The following is a 17261-nucleotide window of genomic DNA, read 5'->3' on the forward strand; positions in this document are numbered from 1 at the left end:
CGAGCACACGCCATCAGTCCTCATCCCGCCACATGTTTACATTGTTAGATTTTACATGTTTACCTTCTATTATAGCTCGGATCTACTCTAAGAGCCGGTATTTTTGGCGGCAAGATTGGATTATAAAGTCTTTGAAATCCATGTTTTATTCATGAGTTAGATCCATTATTTGTTTAGTTTAGTACTAATGTGTTTCTTAGATCTACATATGCAGTAGGCGAGACCCCTTAGAATATTGTGTATGACAAGATCTGTTGTGTAAGCGCAATTAGTTTAAGCTTGGCTATATATGATTGTATATGGAAAGATTTGGTTGTTGGATCTACATGTTATTGTGTGTTAGAGTTAGCTAGCTTGATTTATATATTATCGTGTATATGTTATTGTGTATGGAAGCAAAATTAGGTTAAGCTTTATCTACATATTATTTCACTTTTATTAATGTTTTTTATTCTATACTTGTGTAATAGGGAACTTATTTTGATAACACTGCATAAAAAGGATTAAAAAAAGAAGGCAAGGAAAGGTGTGCAACTTTTATGTTGTCACTATGCCTTTCTCTTATTGTACCCAAGTTCCTCCATCCACGTCATTCGCAGTTGCATTTAAGTGACTAGTTAATTCAATTTGCACATCTAATAATGTTTACTATTCTCACATTGAATATCATTTTATATTATATTTTCAGATTTTTTGAGCAATATTTGTAAAACCGAAAGTGCACCTCCTACAACGGGTGACGTCTACCCTACGATGATGGTGACCCAAGGACAAATGGAGAAATCTATCTGTTTTATCCTTGCAACAGACATCACCGTCACGAGGACAAAGATGTGACCAAGACTCTTATTTTGTGTACTTTTCTCGTTTGTAAAGCTACTTGATGAAGCTATGTCGCAAATATATGTAGACATATGATCAGTTTTGGATGTGGAATCAAGTTAAATGAGATTTTCTACTCTATTTGCATGGGTGTTCAGCTTGGCATATATCGTGTCCTTGTGTAGTGATCGTTTATCATGTGTGATAGATCATTTTCGCCGTGCCGAGTGTGAAGGTATGTTCTGTACTAGTGTATGCTCCGAACAAACTTATGACTTGTCGCCATGGTAGAGGATTGGAAAGGCCTATGTGCCACATTGTTATCAGAGAGGCCTTTAACATAAGAAAATACAAATTTACAAATTAAGCAACCGTGGATATATCGCAAAATTTGTTCTCAACACACAATTCATACGATGGACAACCATAAAACAACGCATTGATAGCAACAAAAAAAGGAAAGCCAGAAATGGCATTACAAATAGAACTTTCCAGAGCAACTGGTCATCGGTGATCCATGACCAGAGCCGGTAAAAGAGGAGAAGCCTCATATATATTCCCATAGATAGATGTTCAAAGAAACGTGAAAAACTGTATGATCATCGTCATTGATCGTGGAGACGTGAAAGCCATTGATCGGCCAGCTGACTACATGCCTTGTTCAACAAGGTAGTCGCCAAGCCTCTCCACCACCATGTTGCACTGCCCAGGGGTCATGGGCTCGTCGTAGATGCCGACGACCAGCGCCTGCCCGGTCTTCTTGATGGTTATGCCTCCTGCTCCCTACAGACCGAATCAATGGCAAATTGATTAACATAACGAAGAGGAAGGATCGATCGATCAGCGAGAGCATGTAGTATAAGTTAGGAAACTCCAGAGATGCAAAACAGTTTCGTACCTTCTTGCCACGGATGACCGCGCCGGGCTCACCCTGGATGACCATGTACTTGGCACCTGCGACGAACATTCCGGTGGGGGCGAGGTGCCCCGGCTCGTCGAAGTCCTTCATGATGCCGGTTATCTCCTCAGGCTTGAACTGGACAACCACGCAAAATTAACCAGCACCGTACGTGAGACCTGAACTCGATCATACAGTGATCCAGAGAATGTGGCAAGGTGTGTGCGACGATGATCACCTGGGGGAAGGCAGTGCTCTGTGCCCAGACAGTGCCGTCGTGGCCGAGGATGGCGGCGGAGGCGAGGTGGTGGCCCTCGATCTCGCACATCAGGTGCTCGTCGACGTACGTCTGCCACGACATCTTCGGTCCTCTCTCGTTTGCTTACCGGAACGGCGAGGGGAGATCGGAGAGGGTACTGCTCGGGGTGGATCGATCGAAGGTGTCGAGTTCGAGCTTTGGATTTAATGGTGGAGGACATAAATAGGGAGGGGATGGAAACGGAAGACCGGATCCCTGCGTCCTCCCAGCCACCCGTTCGCCTCTTCGCGCCCTTACACCTCGCCGTCTTTCAAGGCGACCGATGCTGTGATTGGTCAGAGCACATCGCTCGGTGTTGCAGGCATATTCTGACCTGCCACTCCAAAACGAGTGCTCTTCTACCATCGTGCATGCATGCATCATGTATATACGACATTTAGATGCAATTCCGTTGCAGTGACATTTAGATGCAATTCCGTTGCAGTGGTAATTAGTGTGCACTGGCATAGCATTTGCATGCTGCTATTTTTGGAGACGAAATCTGGCTGCGATGCATTTTTTTTTGATTGAGCATAAAGCTTTATTTATTCATCAATAACGCCTGAGCAAATGTGTGGATGATGGTCAACACTTGTGAGTTTGTGGATGGGCTGTAACTAAACAGCAGGCTTTATGGGCTTTATGGCCAGAGTACTTTCTAATCACCCTAGTTGTGGCATGTCGTGCTTCTAGGCCACATCTTTTGAAAAAAGCTAAATACACTACTAGTCCTAAGAGTTATACTTTACGTGCAGTTTAATCCCAATAGTTGTAAAATGAAGTCAGTTAGTCCCAACATTTGTCAAAATGTGCAAAACTAGCCCCAAGTTATTCAGGTGTTGACACGTGGCTTCGGTATTTTTGCAAAATGGTCCCTACACATTTTCTATACAACATCGTCTTTGCTGAAGCCTAAAGGATGTGGTCCCATATCTTACCTCGTCGATTGGATTCAGTCGAACAATTAACATAACTTGTTTTTCATTTTCTCACTTACAATTAACATTGTAGGTGAACAATGACTCAATCATCATGTTCAGAGTATCACGTTTCTGTAAAAGCACATTTAGATTTCAACACTAAGAATTACTAGAACTAAATCTAACTAAGAGGCACAACATCACGTTCGGGGAGAACTCTTAGCTAACTACTCCCTATTACTTTCAGAGATAGATAGAATGATACATTATAGTTTTGCCGGGAGATCAGTTTATGCATTCTTTCGTTCAAAGGGTTATTTCTATAAAAATAGCCCAAAACGTAATGGAACAGCACCGCACGGATAGTAAGCAGAATATGAAACTCTCTATCTGATCTAGACGGAGAAACTATGTATTCCGTTTGTTCCCTCTTCGTGTTTCTAAGTGGAATTCGGCCCACAGGATAATAGGCATATGGAATACAGATGATGTGATATTTCATCTGTCGTCTTCATCTTCATCTTTTGCATGAATTTATTTTTTGACACCTTTACCGTAGGGGAATCCCTTACGATGTAATTTTATATATTGAAACGAAAGAGTACAGAACATCCACAGGGGTCAGGTTATTCCAAAAGGCCAAAATGTTCTAGACAAATAATTGCGGAGGTGAATATATTCCTGCGATGGCTACGCCGTGAGAAGGATATTTGCGGGGACTTTGGAAACGGAACCACAACTGATCAACGAGCACCGAGTAGTTTTAAAAACTGAACCGAATCGGCGGTCTGACTGCAAAAACCGGAACCGACGCCCTGTCCAATTTTTTAAGTGACACTGGTATAATTAGCAAACGACCAGAAAAAATGTATATAAATATTTCGTTTTCCATAGGATTCGAACCTATGACATGTCACAATGCTCAAAACTGCTCATTTGTGGCCCAAATAACACCTCTGCTAGGCTTGATTTGTGATATACTATAGAAGTAAATACAATATATAGGATTAGATGCTAATATTTCCCAAAATTACCATAGTAATTTCTAAATTTAGCGGTTTTAATTATCAGAACTGAACCGACTGAACCAGCGGTTGAACCGATGAACTAGTGAGCCAGTCACTTCGCCGGTTCAGTTGCCAGTCCGGTTTTTAAAACTATGGCACCGATGCCTGTTGCATCAAGATGATCTGACTTGCTCGGTGTAGTAAAAGGTATAATGTTTGGCAGAAAGTACCACAAATTACGACCATTCTCGGAAAAACCGGGAAAAAAGATCCATGCACGCTCACCGCACAATCATGATTTCTGAGTTTCGAAACGATGGTTTGAACTTTAAAGTGGAACTATTTCCAGCGACATCGTTTTCTTGCTGCAAAAAACATTTCCTACGACATGAGTCCCAAGCTGACCTAGAAGCACACCCAGATAATGCCTCGTTCGGTTACGATGGATTGAATCCGAGCATCCAGACAGGGATTCAAAAGATCTACAGCGCACACGCAATACTTTATAACGAGGGCGCCGCTGCTGCGCCCTCTGGTCGGCGGTGGCGACGCTGGTTCCTTCTTGAGGTCGAAGGAGACGCCCACTCCTGCTTGACGGTGGCCGGCGTCGACCCGCCGGACCTCGACGCCGACCGCGAGCCAGACGAGGAGGAGGATGGCGCCATCCTCCTCGGCATCCAGGAACTACCGTGCCGGCGCGACACGGTAGCCGCCACCAGCGGCGGCATCCCCAGGACGGGGGAGTTCCCGTCCTCGATGTGCGCGAGCACATTCTCGAGGGTGCGGCCAGGCGCGCTCCACCATCGGCGGCGGCCGGCGGCGTTATTCCTTGCCGGAGGAGGAGGAGGTCCGTCGTACGCCCGGAGTTCGCGTTCATACCTGCGCCGGAAGAACGCGATCCACGATTCGTGGTTGTCGGGGAAGAAACGCGGATCCGCGCGCTGCTCGTCACTGAGAGTGACGAGTACCTCGTTGATCGCCGTTTCGAGTAAGTCCCCACCCGTTGGCGGCGGCGGGATCGGCATGCCGCCTGCGCTCAGCCTCCATCCCCCCGGTGCGCGAAAGTCCGGCGGCGCCGGGTAGCCCGCCGCGTGGAGGAGCCGTCCCTCCCATTGGTGGAGAGAGTGGCGGCCGAAGCCGTTGTTGGCCGCACCGTCGTTTGCCATTGCTACTTCTTTCGAGTTCGGGGAAGATTTGGTGGAACGCGAGAGAGGTAAATGCGGGGCAGACACGGTAGTTCGGCGATAAATAGAGGTAGGTGCGCGTGATACTGATGTCTACGGGAGCTTCTATTCTTGTAGACAGTGTTGGGCCTCCAAGAGCAGAGGTTTGTAGAACAGCAGCAAGTTTCCCTTAAGTGGATCACCCAAGGTTTATCGAACTCAGGGAGGAAGAGGTCAAAGATATCCCTCTCATGCAACCCTGCAACCACAAAGCAAGAAGTCTCTTGTGTCCCCAACACACCTAATAGGTGCACTAGTTCGGCGAAGAGATAGTGAAATACAGGTGGTATGAATATATATGAGCAGCAGTAACGCAGCAGTAGTAACACAGTAAAACAGTAAACAAGCAGCGATAGCAGTATTTAGGAACAAGGCCTAGGGATTAGACTTTCACTAGTGGACACTCTCAACTTTGATCACATAACAGAATAGATAGATGCATACTCTACACTCTTTTGTTGGATGATGAACACCATTGCGTGGGATTACACGAACCCTCAATGCCGGAGTTAACAAGCTCCACAATTCAATGTTCATATTTAAATAACCTTAGAGTGCATGAAAGATCAACACGACTAAACCAAGTACTAACACAGCATGCACACTGTCACCTTCACACTATGTAGGAGGAATAGATCACATCAATACCATCATAGCAATAGTTAACTTCATAATCTACAAGAGATCATAATCATAGCCTACGCCAAGTACTAACACGGATGCACACACTGTCACCATTACACCGTGCAGGAGGAATAAAACTACTTTAATAACATCACTAGAGTAGCACATAGATAAATTGTGATACAAAACACATTGCAATTATAAAGAGATATAAATAAGCACTTCACTACGCCATTCATAACGAGTGAATAAGTATTCTGTGAAATATAGCCTAAGAGACCCACACGGTGCACACACTTGTCACCTTTACACACGTGGGACAAGGAGTCTCCGGAGATCACATAAGTAAAACCCACTTGACTAGCATAATGACATCTAGATTACAAGCATCATCATATGAATCTCAATCATGTAAGGCAGCTCATGAGATTATTGTATTGAAGTACATAGGAGAGAGATGAACCACATAGCTACCGGTACAGCCCCGAGCCTCGATGGAGAACTACTCCCTCCTCATGGGAGACAACAGCGTTGATGAAGATGGCGGTGGTGTCGATGGAGGAGCCTTCCGGGGGCACTTCCCCGTCCTGGCGGCGTGCCGGAACAGCGACTCCTGTCCCCCAGATCTTGGCTTCGCGATGGCGGCAGCTCTGGAAGGTTTCTCGTACCGTGGCTTTTTCGTCTCGAAGTTTTAGGTCCAGGGGCTTTATATAGGCGAAGAGGCGGCGTCAGAAGGTCGAAGGGGCGCCGACACAATAGGGGGGCGTGGCCGCGCCGGCCTAGCGTTTGGTGGGCCTGTGCCCCCTCTCTGGTGGTTCTCGGGTGTTCTGGATGCTTCCGGGCAAAATAGGAACCTGGGCGTTGATTTCGTGCAATTCCGAGAATATTTCGTTACTAGGATTTCTGAAACCAAAAACAGCAGAAAACAGGAACTGGCACTTCGGCATCTTGTTAATAGGTTAGTTCCAGAAAATGCACGAATATGACATAAAATGTGCATATAACATGTAGATATCATCAATAATGTGGCATGGAACATAAGAAATTATCGATACGTCGGAGACGTATCAGCATCCCCAAGCTTAGTTTCTGCTCGTCCCGAGCAGGTAAACGATAAACAAAGATAATTTCTGTAGTGACATGCCATCATAACCTTGATCATACTATTGTAAACATATGTAATGAATGCAGCGATCAAAACAATGGTAATGACATGAGTAAACAACTCAATCATAAAGCAAAGACTTTTCATGAATAGTACTTAAAGACAAGCATCAATAAGTCTTGCATAAGAGTTAACTCATAAAGCAATAAATCAAAGTAAAGGTATTGAAGCAACACAAAAGAAGATTAAGTTTCAGCGGTTGCTTTCAACTTATAACATGTATTTCTCATGGATAATTGTCAATGTAAAGTAATATAACAAGTGCAATATGCAAGTATGTAGGAATCAATGCACAGTTCACACAAGTGTTTGCTTCTTGAGGTGGAGAGAAATAGGTGAACTGACTCAACATAAAAGTAAAAGAATGGTCCTTCGCAAGAGGAAAAGCATCGATTGCTATATTTGTGCTAGAGCTTTTATTTTGAAAACATAAAGAGAGCATAAAAGTAAAATTTTGAGAGGTGTTTGTTGTTGTCAACGAATGGTAGTGGGCACTCTAACTACCTCATCAACCAGACTTTCAAGAGCGGCTCCCATGAAGGACGTTATCTCTACCAGCAAGGTAGATCATCCCTCTTCTCTTTTGTTGACACATGTACTTTAGTTTCATTATTTATGGATGACACTCCTCCCAACCTTTTGATTACACAAGCCATGGCTAACCGAATCCTCGGGTGCCTTCCAACATTCACATACCATGAAGGAGTGTCTATTTGCAAAATTAAGTTGCTTACTGATGAATCAGAGCAAAACATGTGAAGAGAATTATTAATGCAAGTTAATTAATCGGGGTTGGGAATCCCATTGCCAGCTCTTTTTGCAAAATTATTGGATAAGCGGATGAAGCCACTAGTCCATTGGTGAAAGTTGCCCAACAAGAATGAAAGATAAACACCACATACTTCCTCATGAGCTATAAAACATTGACACAAATCAGATGTGATAAATTTTGAATTATTTAAAGGTAGCACTCAAGCAATTTACTTTGGAATGGCGGAGAAATACCATGTAGTAGGTAGGTATGGTGGACACAAATGGCATAGTGGTTGGCTCAAGGATTTTGGATGCATGAGAAGTATTCCCTCTCGATACAAGGTTTAGGCTAGCAAAGTTATTTGAAACAAACACAAGGATGAACCGGTGCAGCAAAACTCACATAAAAGACATATTGTAAACATTATAAGACTCTACACCGTCTTCCTTGTTGTTCAAACTCTTTACTAGAAATTATCTAGACCTTAGAGAGACCAATTATGCAAACCAAATTTTAGCAAGCTCTATGTATTTCTTCATTAATAGGTGCAAAGTATATGATGCAAGAGCTTAAACATGAGCACAACAATTGCCAAGTATCAAATTATTCAAGACATTCTACCAATTACTACATGTAGCATTTTCCGTTTCTAACCATATAAAAATGAACGAAGCGAGTTTCAACCTTCGCCATGAACATTAAAAGCTAAGAACACATGTGTTCATATGAACCAGCGGAGCGTGTCTCTCTCCCACACAAGCATGTATTTATTCAGAGAATGAAAATAACAAAACAAAAATAAAAGCACACGGACGCTCCAAGTAAAGTACATAAGATGTGACCGAATAAAAATATAGTTTCAATAGAAGAAACCTGATAAGTTGATGAAGAAGGGGATGCCTTGGGCATCCCCAAGCTTAGACGCTTGAGTCTTCTTGAAATATGCAGGGATGAACCACGGGGGCATCCCCAAGCTTAGACTTTTCACTCTTCTTGATCATATATCATCCTCCTCTCTTGACCCTTGAAAACTTCCTCCACACCAAACTCGAAACAAACTCATTAGAGGGTTAGTGCATAATCAAAAATTCACATGTTCAGAGGTGACACAATCATTCTTAACACTTCTGGACATTGCTCAAACCTACTGGAAGGTAATGGAACAAAGTAATCCATCCAACACAGCGAAAGAGGCAATGCGAAATAAAAGGCAGAATCTGTCAAAACAGAACAGTCCGTAAAGACGAATTTTAAAATGCCACCAGACTTGCTCAGATGAAAATGCCCAAATTGAATGAAAGTTGCGTACATATCTGAGGATCACGCACGTAAATTGGCATAATTTTCTGAGCTACCTACAGAGAGGAAGATCGGAATTCGTGATAGCAAAGAAATCTGTTACTGCGCAGCAATCCAAATCTAGTATTCACTTTACTATCAAAGACTTTACTTGGCACAACAAAGCACAAAACTAAGATAAGGAGAGGTTGCTACAGTAGTAAACAACTTCCAAGACTCAAATATAAAACAAGTTACTGTAGAAAATAAACACATGGGTTATCTCCCAAGAAGTTCTTTCTTTATAGCCATTAAGATGGGCTCAGCAGTTTTAATGATGCACTCGCAAGAAATAGTATTTGAAGCAAAAGAGAGCATCAAGAAGCAAATTCAAAACACATTTAAGTCTAACATGCTTCCTATGCATAGAAATCTTGTAAATAAACAAGTTCATGAAGAGCAAAGTAACAAGCATAGGAAGATATAACAAGTGTAGCTTCAAAAATTTCAGCACATAAAGAGGTGTTTTAGTAACATGAAAATTTCTACAACCATATTTTCCTCTCTCATAATATCTTTCAGTAGAAACATGAGCAAACTCAACAATATAACTATCACATAAAGCATTCTTATCATGAGTCTCATGCATAAAATTATTACTCTCCACATAGGCATAATCAATTTTATTAGTTGTAGTGGGAGCAAATTCAACAAAGTAGCTATCATTATTATTCTCATCATCAAATATAGGAGGCATATTGTAATCATAATCAAATTTATCCTCCATAACAGGCGGTACTAAAAGACCAATATCATTATAATCATCATAAATAGGAGGCAAAGTATCATCAAAGAAAATTTTCTCCTCAATGCTTGGGGGACTAAAAATATCATGCTCATCAAAGCCAGCTTCCCCAAGCTTAGAATTTTCCATATCATCATCAATAATGGTGTTCAAAGCGTTCATACTAATATTACCAACAGCATGCAAATAAGATTTCATAGGTTTTTTAATTTTCGCATCAAACAATCCATGTTTTAAATCAGGAAACAGAATAAGAAGCTCATTCATGTCCATTATGCCAAACTAGTGTAAACAAGAAACAAAAAGATGCAATTGCAGGATCTAAAGGAAATAGCTTCGAGTACTTACAACGGAGAAAATAGCTTAGTAGCCGAGATCCGGAGTGTGAGTACCTTTTACCTTTCCTCCCCACAACGGCGCCGTGAAAATAGCTTGATGTCTACGGGAGCTTCTATTCTTGTAGACAGTGTTGGGCCTCCAAGAGCGAGAGGTTTGTAGAACAGCAACAAGTTTCCCTTAAGTGGATCACCCAAGGTTTATCGAACTCAGGGAGGAAGAGGTCAAAGATATCCCTCTCATGCAACCCTGCAACCACAAAGCAAGAAGTCTCTTGTGTCCCCAACACACCTAATAGGTGCACTAGTTTGGCGAAGAGATAGTGAAATACAGGTGGTATGAATATATATGAGCAGCAGTAACGCAGCAGTACACAGTAAAACAGTAAACAAGCAGTGATAGCAGTATTTAGGAACAAGGCCTAGGGATTAGACTTTCACTAGTGGACACTCTCAACTCTGATCACATAACAGAATAGATAGATGCATACTCTACACTCTTTTGTTGGATGATGAACACCATTGCGTAGGATTACACGAACCCTCAATGCCGGAATTAACAAGCTCCACAATTCAATGTTCATATTTAAATAACCTTAGAGTGCATGAAAGATCAACACGACTAAACCAAGTACTAACACAGACATGCACACTCGTCACCTTCACACTATGTAGGAGGAATAGATCACATCAATACCATCATAGCAATAGTTAACTTCATAATCTACAAGAGATCATAATCATAGCCTACGCCAAGTACTAACACGGATGCACACACTGTCACTATTACACCGTGCAGGAGGAATAAAACTACTTTAATAACATCACTAGAGTTGCACATAGATAAATTGTGATACAAAACACATTGCAATCATAAAGAGATATAAATAAGCACTTCACTACGCCATTCATAACAGTGAATAAGTATTCTGTGAAATATAGCCTAAGAGACCCACACGGTGCACACACTGTCACGTTTACACACGTGGGACAAGTAGTCTCCGGAGATCACATAAGTAAAACCCACTTGACTAGCATAATGACATCTAGATTACAAGCATCATCATATGAATCTCAATCATGTAAGGCAGCTCATGAGATTATTGTATTGAAGTACATAGGAGAGAGATGAACCACATAGCTACCGGTACAGCCCCGAGCCTCGATGGAGAACTACTCCCTCCTCATGGGAGACAGCAGCGTTGATGAAGATGGCGGTGGTGTCGATGGAGGAGCCTTCCGGGGGCACTTCCCCGTCCCGGCGGCGTGCCGGAACAGAGACTCCTGTCCCCCAGATCTTGGCTTCGCGATGGCGGCGGCTCTGGAAGGTTTCTCGTACCGTGGCTTTTTCGTCTCAAAGTTTTAGGTCCAGGGGCTTTATATAGGCGAAGAGGCGGCGTCAGAAGGTCGAAGGGGCGCCGACACAATAGGGGGGCGCGGGACCCCCCTTGGCCGCGCCGGCCTAGCGTTTGGTGGGCCTGTGCCCCCTCTCTGGCGGTTCTCGGGTGTTCTGGATGCTTCCGGGCAAAATAGGAACCTGGGCGTTGATTTCGTCCAATTCCGAGAATATTTCGTTACTAGGATTTCTGAAACAAAAAATAGCAGAAAATAGGAACTGGCACTTCGGCATCTTGTTAATAGGTTAGTTCCAGAAAATGCACGAATATGACATAAAATGTGCATATAACATGTAGATATCATCAATAATGTGGCATGAAACATAAGAAATTATCGATACGTCGGAGACGTATCAGATACCGAGGCGACGACATTAACCTCGCGGCGTGGAAGCTACGCGTCCGGCGAATACTGACCGGCGGCAGGCTTTTACAGCGCGCGGAAGACGATGCGATGAGGACGACGATCGGTGTCTCTCGCCGACAAGTTGGGGCCACCAGACGCGCGGGAAGTTTCCTGGACGTTTCGCGCGCTTTCGTTTCGTCCGGAGTCCCCGACCGCTCCCCGGGGGGGCGGGAATGGCGTGGGATCGCCGGATGAATTTAGGCCCAAATCCGGACGAAATCGAGGAACCGGGGGCGCGACTGGGCCGAATAACGCCATCCGGATTGGAAAAACATCGCTCGGGGGCCTAGTCGGGGAGACGAGTGGAGATGCTCTTAACTATATATTGACTATAGATGACATGGCATATTGCTTATAGCCACCAACCAGCTATACTATTAAACTTGCTCTTATAAGAGAGCGGTGTTTTGGAACATGGGTGCATATGCTTTCTATATTTCGAAATGCATCTTACATACATTTTAAATTTTAAAAAAATTGAAACTAAAAGTTCGCACGTACATCTTCACGTGCTACGTGCTCACAAAGTCGTTTCATAAAAAATCGTGTGTAAAAAAGACAAAATTAAGTGCTAAAAATAATGCTTTTCACAAGATAAACTTTCTCTTTTTTATATAGACCAGACAAAATATTGGTTTTTCGTGAAACTTGACGAACGCACATGTAGAATTTTTTGTCCAAATTTTTCGACATTTCGAAATATGATTTTTTGGTAGAGGGAGCATACGCACCCGGGAGCCGAATTGAATTTCCCCTCTTATAATCCATATCTTGAGGAACATGTTTGTTTAGGCCCATCGCTAGCATGTCGCCTATCGTCCATTCGCTCGTTCTCTCAGGGAATTATTTCCATTGACCAGATGAAGAGATTATTTATCCAGACCGAGTATGAAGAAAATTGTTGGGTTGGGGTGGTTCATAAACCATGTACACTACGGAGAATGCCACAAGGTGCCGACGGCCAGATCCTATGCTGATGATAAAATATCGGGGTCATCGGCACAGGACGCCTCGACATCCACCCATGGATCCAGCCGTCGGCACATCTTGGCCATCGACACATCGGCAGCTGTGCTGACGGCAACATTGCATTTTTTGGTTGGGGTTGGTTCGGGACGTCCCTGGTCAGCCATTGTGCTGATGAAACTGTGCCGACGGTATTGCCGTTGGCACGGCACCGGCCATGTGGAACGCGTAGTGGCGTGTCGTCAGCCGATCCAAAGGACTGTGAAGACAGCAATGCCGTCGGCATAGATTCCTCCCTGGGCTAACGGCTGTTAGCCGTCCGATGGGTCCCACAGTGGATGTGCCGACAACTCGGGCCCACCGTCAGGCTGGTGCCTATGCCGACGGCCAGCCTAGCTGTGCCGAGGCATTGTTGTGCCGACGGTTGCCGTTGGCACAGGCCGCCGACCGTCGGCCTCTTGTCTGCTTCCTGTAGTGCTAGGGGCTACAGGAAGAGCAAAATTTCGCTACCCTGGAATAATTACCTCGTGGGGCTGGAAAACCGAGATTGGACGCAATCCAGACTCGTAAGCGCTTACGGAGCTTAGTGCAACTCTACTGAACCCGGTTTACCGTGTAAGCTAAAAATTAGTATTTTCTAGCATTTAAATAATTTAAACAATTTTTTTGCATGTAGAGAATGCACGCATGTATGTACGTGTAAACGAAAATTATAAGTTTTAAATGAATAGTTTAAAGGAAATTATAGCGTAAACGAAAATTATAGCATAAACGAAAATATATAGCGTAAACAAAAATTATAAGTTTTAGATGAATAGTTTAAAGGAAATTATCCTCCTCTGATTTTTTTGTAACTCAATAATCGGGTAACTACGTTACTTAGTGACAGAGTAAGAAATAAAATCGCTTACCATTGTGTCTGTCCGTCTATCACATGCCTGCGTAGTGCTATACTGTGATCTGATCCGGAGAAACTCCGGAAAGTGTCTTTGACACATTGACACCAATGCTCTCCTCACTTTCTGGTTTTTGGAAATTTTAAAAGTTTCATTCGTTTGTAAGTCTCAAAAAATATGAAGTTAAATATATAGATAGATATATACCGGTGGGGTGTATGCAAAAAAGTCCCGTTAAAAATACTTTATATTTTTAACAATATAAAAAGACAAATTTCTGCCAGTAAATGGTAGTAAAATAGTATTACAATAGTGTATCTCTTTGTCAGAAATTTGTTTTTTGTACTTCTCAAAATTTATAGTATTTTTAGTGGGACTTTTGTGCATACACTTCTGATGAACGTGTCTATCCACATATTTAACGCCATAATTTTTAAAAACATAAAAAATGTGAGATTTTCAAATTTTCAAAAAGTTGGAAGTGGAGGCTGGTGCTCATGTGCACCAAATCCTGTCCGGAGAAACTCTCCTTTCTTTTGTCATTTGGGGTCTGCGACGTGGAACTCAGCCCACGGGATAATATGGATATATGGAATACGGATGATGCCATTTCGTCGGGATATTTCACCGTCGTCTTCATCTTTTTGCATGCATTCCAAAAGGCCAAAGTGTTATGGGGTAGGGCATTAGTTCGGAGGTGAATATATCCTGCGATGGCTACGCCGCGAAATGGATATTTGCAGGGACTCTTGAAACGGAACCAATGGAGAGCTACAGCTCATGAGTGAGCACTGTCCCCTGTTGCATGAAGACGAGCTGACTTGCTCCGTGCAGTCTGCAGTCAAAGGTAATGTTTGGCAAAAAGTACTAATTCTAAGTATGAATATATCTACAACTAAAATATGTCTAGCTACATCTGAATCTAGATAAAGTTAATTACTTATTTTTAGATGGAGGTAGTATAAACTATGACTGTTATGAAGAAAACATGAAAAATTGCTTTATGCATACTCACCGTATAGTCGTGATTTGTCCTCCAAGGAGATGTGGTTTCTAACTTTCGTATGACGGTTTAAGGTCTTTTGGATTGAAGAATTTTCATAAAAATTTGATGCATTTTTTCCAAGCGATCCATCATGGGATCGATTTTTCATTACCATCGCGATAACAAAGACACGGGTTCTTAGGTAGCAAGAAGGGGGAGGGATCACCGCCTACTGCTAGCGTTCAAGGAAGTTTTAAGAAATTTTATGCATGCTTTTTTTAGATAAAAGGCACCAGGTGCCCGACTTTAAATTAATAAAGCCTTGACGTTTTAGCAAGTTATACATACTGCTGCGGCATACAGCTTAGCCAACACACGGGAGCAACTAGAGGAGAATAAGAGCCTAGTGCTAGACATGTAAGAAAGATAACTAGGGCAGAGCAGCTGGCTTCAGGTCGCTCCCATCCTCCATGCGACAGCGAGGGGCACGAACCATCACTTTGGCTTCAGTTCTTGGCCTCATAGATGCGTAGAGCTCCCTTAGCTCGTTCGCCATCCACGTCAGGCCCTCCTTGTCCCTTCCTTTGAACTTGGTGCTCCAAAGCTGCAAAAGAATCACAATTTTATATAGAACGTCAGCGGGGTGGTTGATAATCTTCCTCTCGATGGTAAGCTTATTTCGAATCAGCCAGAGGGCCCAGGACTGAGCAAGGAACAGCACCCAAAGTAGCCTACGGGGAAGGCCCGAGAAACCGCTAAGGATAGCATGAAACTGTGCAAAGCTAGCCGGGCACCAAGTACAGCCCAAGATTTGTCTAAGGGCGCTCCAAGCAAACTTGGCTAGGGAACAGCTAAAGAACACATGTGCAGCATCCTCTGTGTTCCCACACAGGGAGCAAGCACCGCTAGAAGGGCCCTGTCTGGTGGCAATTTGACTGCAAGTTGGAAGCTTATCCAGCGCCAATTGCCAGGAGAAGATCTTAACCTTCAGTGGCACCTTCGTTTCCCACATATCCTTGTAGTGGGCAACCGTGGTACCTTGTGAGAGTTTATGCATGCTCACCAGTCGTGGTTTCTCAATTTCGGATAATGGTTTAGGGTCTCTTCGAATTGATGGATTTTCGTACGAATCTGGAGGATTCCAATCCATAGTAACTTTTCCTAAGGATACCCTTTTAGATGAAAGGAATGACACCTCCAAAATGTCTATAGATTCTTTGATTTTTCTTTCCATGGATTGCAATCATACACCCCGTACATATAGAAAGTTAAATATCCACTCTAACCTCTTTTTTTGAAGTACTCTAACCACTTTCTAACACTTATTCACATATCAATACACTTTTCCTATCTATTTATATATGCACTATTCAAATGCCAATTCGTGCAATTTTCTCTATTTTATCATCTCCATTTTGCACCGACAATCCTATCAAATTACTACCCCCTATTATAAAGTGATATCTAAGATTTTTTTAAATTTGGATGTATCTATAGTTCTATACACTAAATAGTGTCTAGATAATCAAAAATTGATAAACTTGCGACATTCTTTTGTGGATAGAGGTAATATATATTTTAAATTCGCGTGTTTTTAATAATCCTATGATCCAAAAGAAAAAGCAGAACCTGAGCCTCATTGCTGCTGGGTAGCCGGATAAGGAGGCATCCCACGAAAGAGGGATCGCCAGGGTGTGAGACGCAACGAAGCACATGCCACATCCTATCGCATTTTCCGTCGACCGTCGTGGTGGTCCACCGAAAACTGTGGTCATGGTTTGGGCAACCCACACGATGCACACAATCCAGCCAACCCGTCACCTCGCCTGCCGGTGTTGTTGCTGGCCCTTCTCCAGCGACGACCGCCGGCAGTCTCCAGCTAGAGAGCGTGTGGGTCTGGCTCGAGTGCACTTGGTCACTTGCATCTCCAGTGGTGGCCTTTGGTCATTTATTATGGCTCAGTGACTGCTAACTAGGCGATCACAGATGTCCAGATCCATAGCTTCACTCGAGATAATCTAGCCGTCTGTCTGGTCCATTCTCTACCAGCTGAACCGCGTCTAGGTGTGGTTGCACCTAGGGTTGCAACGGCACAAAGATGTGGTGCACGTATGATTATATTTCAACATAAATTTTGCAGGTGCATAATATGTATATGGAGCATAACCAATGTCCATAATTTATATTATGTTTTTTAATAATTCAGAAATGTGATATCTAATAATAGGACATTGTTCACTTATGTTTCTCATTGGAAAGGGCTCGGGGTTTGGTCTAAAACCAGGTAATGTCGCAAATCGCTTTGACGGGACGGACACGGCTTTGAGCTGATCCAGACAGTAGGAAAAAGTCTATATTAAACCTTAAACTTGTGGAGGTTCGACAAAATAAACTTTGAACTTCAAATTCATGTCGTTTGTACCGTGAACTTTGCAATCCCAGTCTAAATCAAATCTCAGATGTGTTTGGCTCACCAAGAGAA

At 43.1% G+C, this 17261-nt stretch overlaps 1 protein-coding gene across 1 annotated transcript; it reads right to left on the bottom strand.

Moving 5' to 3' along the window:
* Positions 1-1241: 1241 nt before the first annotated feature.
* LOC124649066 (profilin-2) lies at positions 1242-2205 on the bottom strand. The gene is made up of 3 exons (XM_047188742.1): positions 1959-2205; positions 1721-1858; positions 1242-1605 (listed from the first exon to the last, which is right to left on the bottom strand). Exons 1-3 carry the CDS (start codon positions 2079-2081, stop codon positions 1471-1473), a joined length of 396 nt encoding a protein of 131 aa, XP_047044698.1. The 5' UTR covers positions 2082-2205; the 3' UTR covers positions 1242-1470.
* Positions 2206-17261: the final 15056 nt, after the last annotated feature.

Source organism: Lolium rigidum, chromosome 4, assembly GCF_022539505.1.
Source record: "Lolium rigidum isolate FL_2022 chromosome 4, APGP_CSIRO_Lrig_0.1, whole genome shotgun sequence".
Taxonomy (NCBI): Eukaryota; Viridiplantae; Streptophyta; class Magnoliopsida; order Poales; family Poaceae; genus Lolium; species Lolium rigidum.

Excerpts from the sequence above, each read along its gene's own strand:
- LOC124649066 (XM_047188742.1), bottom strand. The coding sequence starts at position 2,081 with ATGTCGTGGCAGACGTACGTCGACGAGCACCTGATGTGCGAGATCGAG. Across the intron at positions 1,859-1,958 it reads AGAGCACTGCCTTCCCCCAG|TTCAAGCCTGAGGAGATAAC; the intron begins GTGATCATCGTC and ends GTGGTTGTCCAG. Across the intron at positions 1,606-1,720 it reads CGGTCATCCGTGGCAAGAAG|GGAGCAGGAGGCATAACCAT; the intron begins GTACGAAACTGT and ends TTCGGTCTGTAG.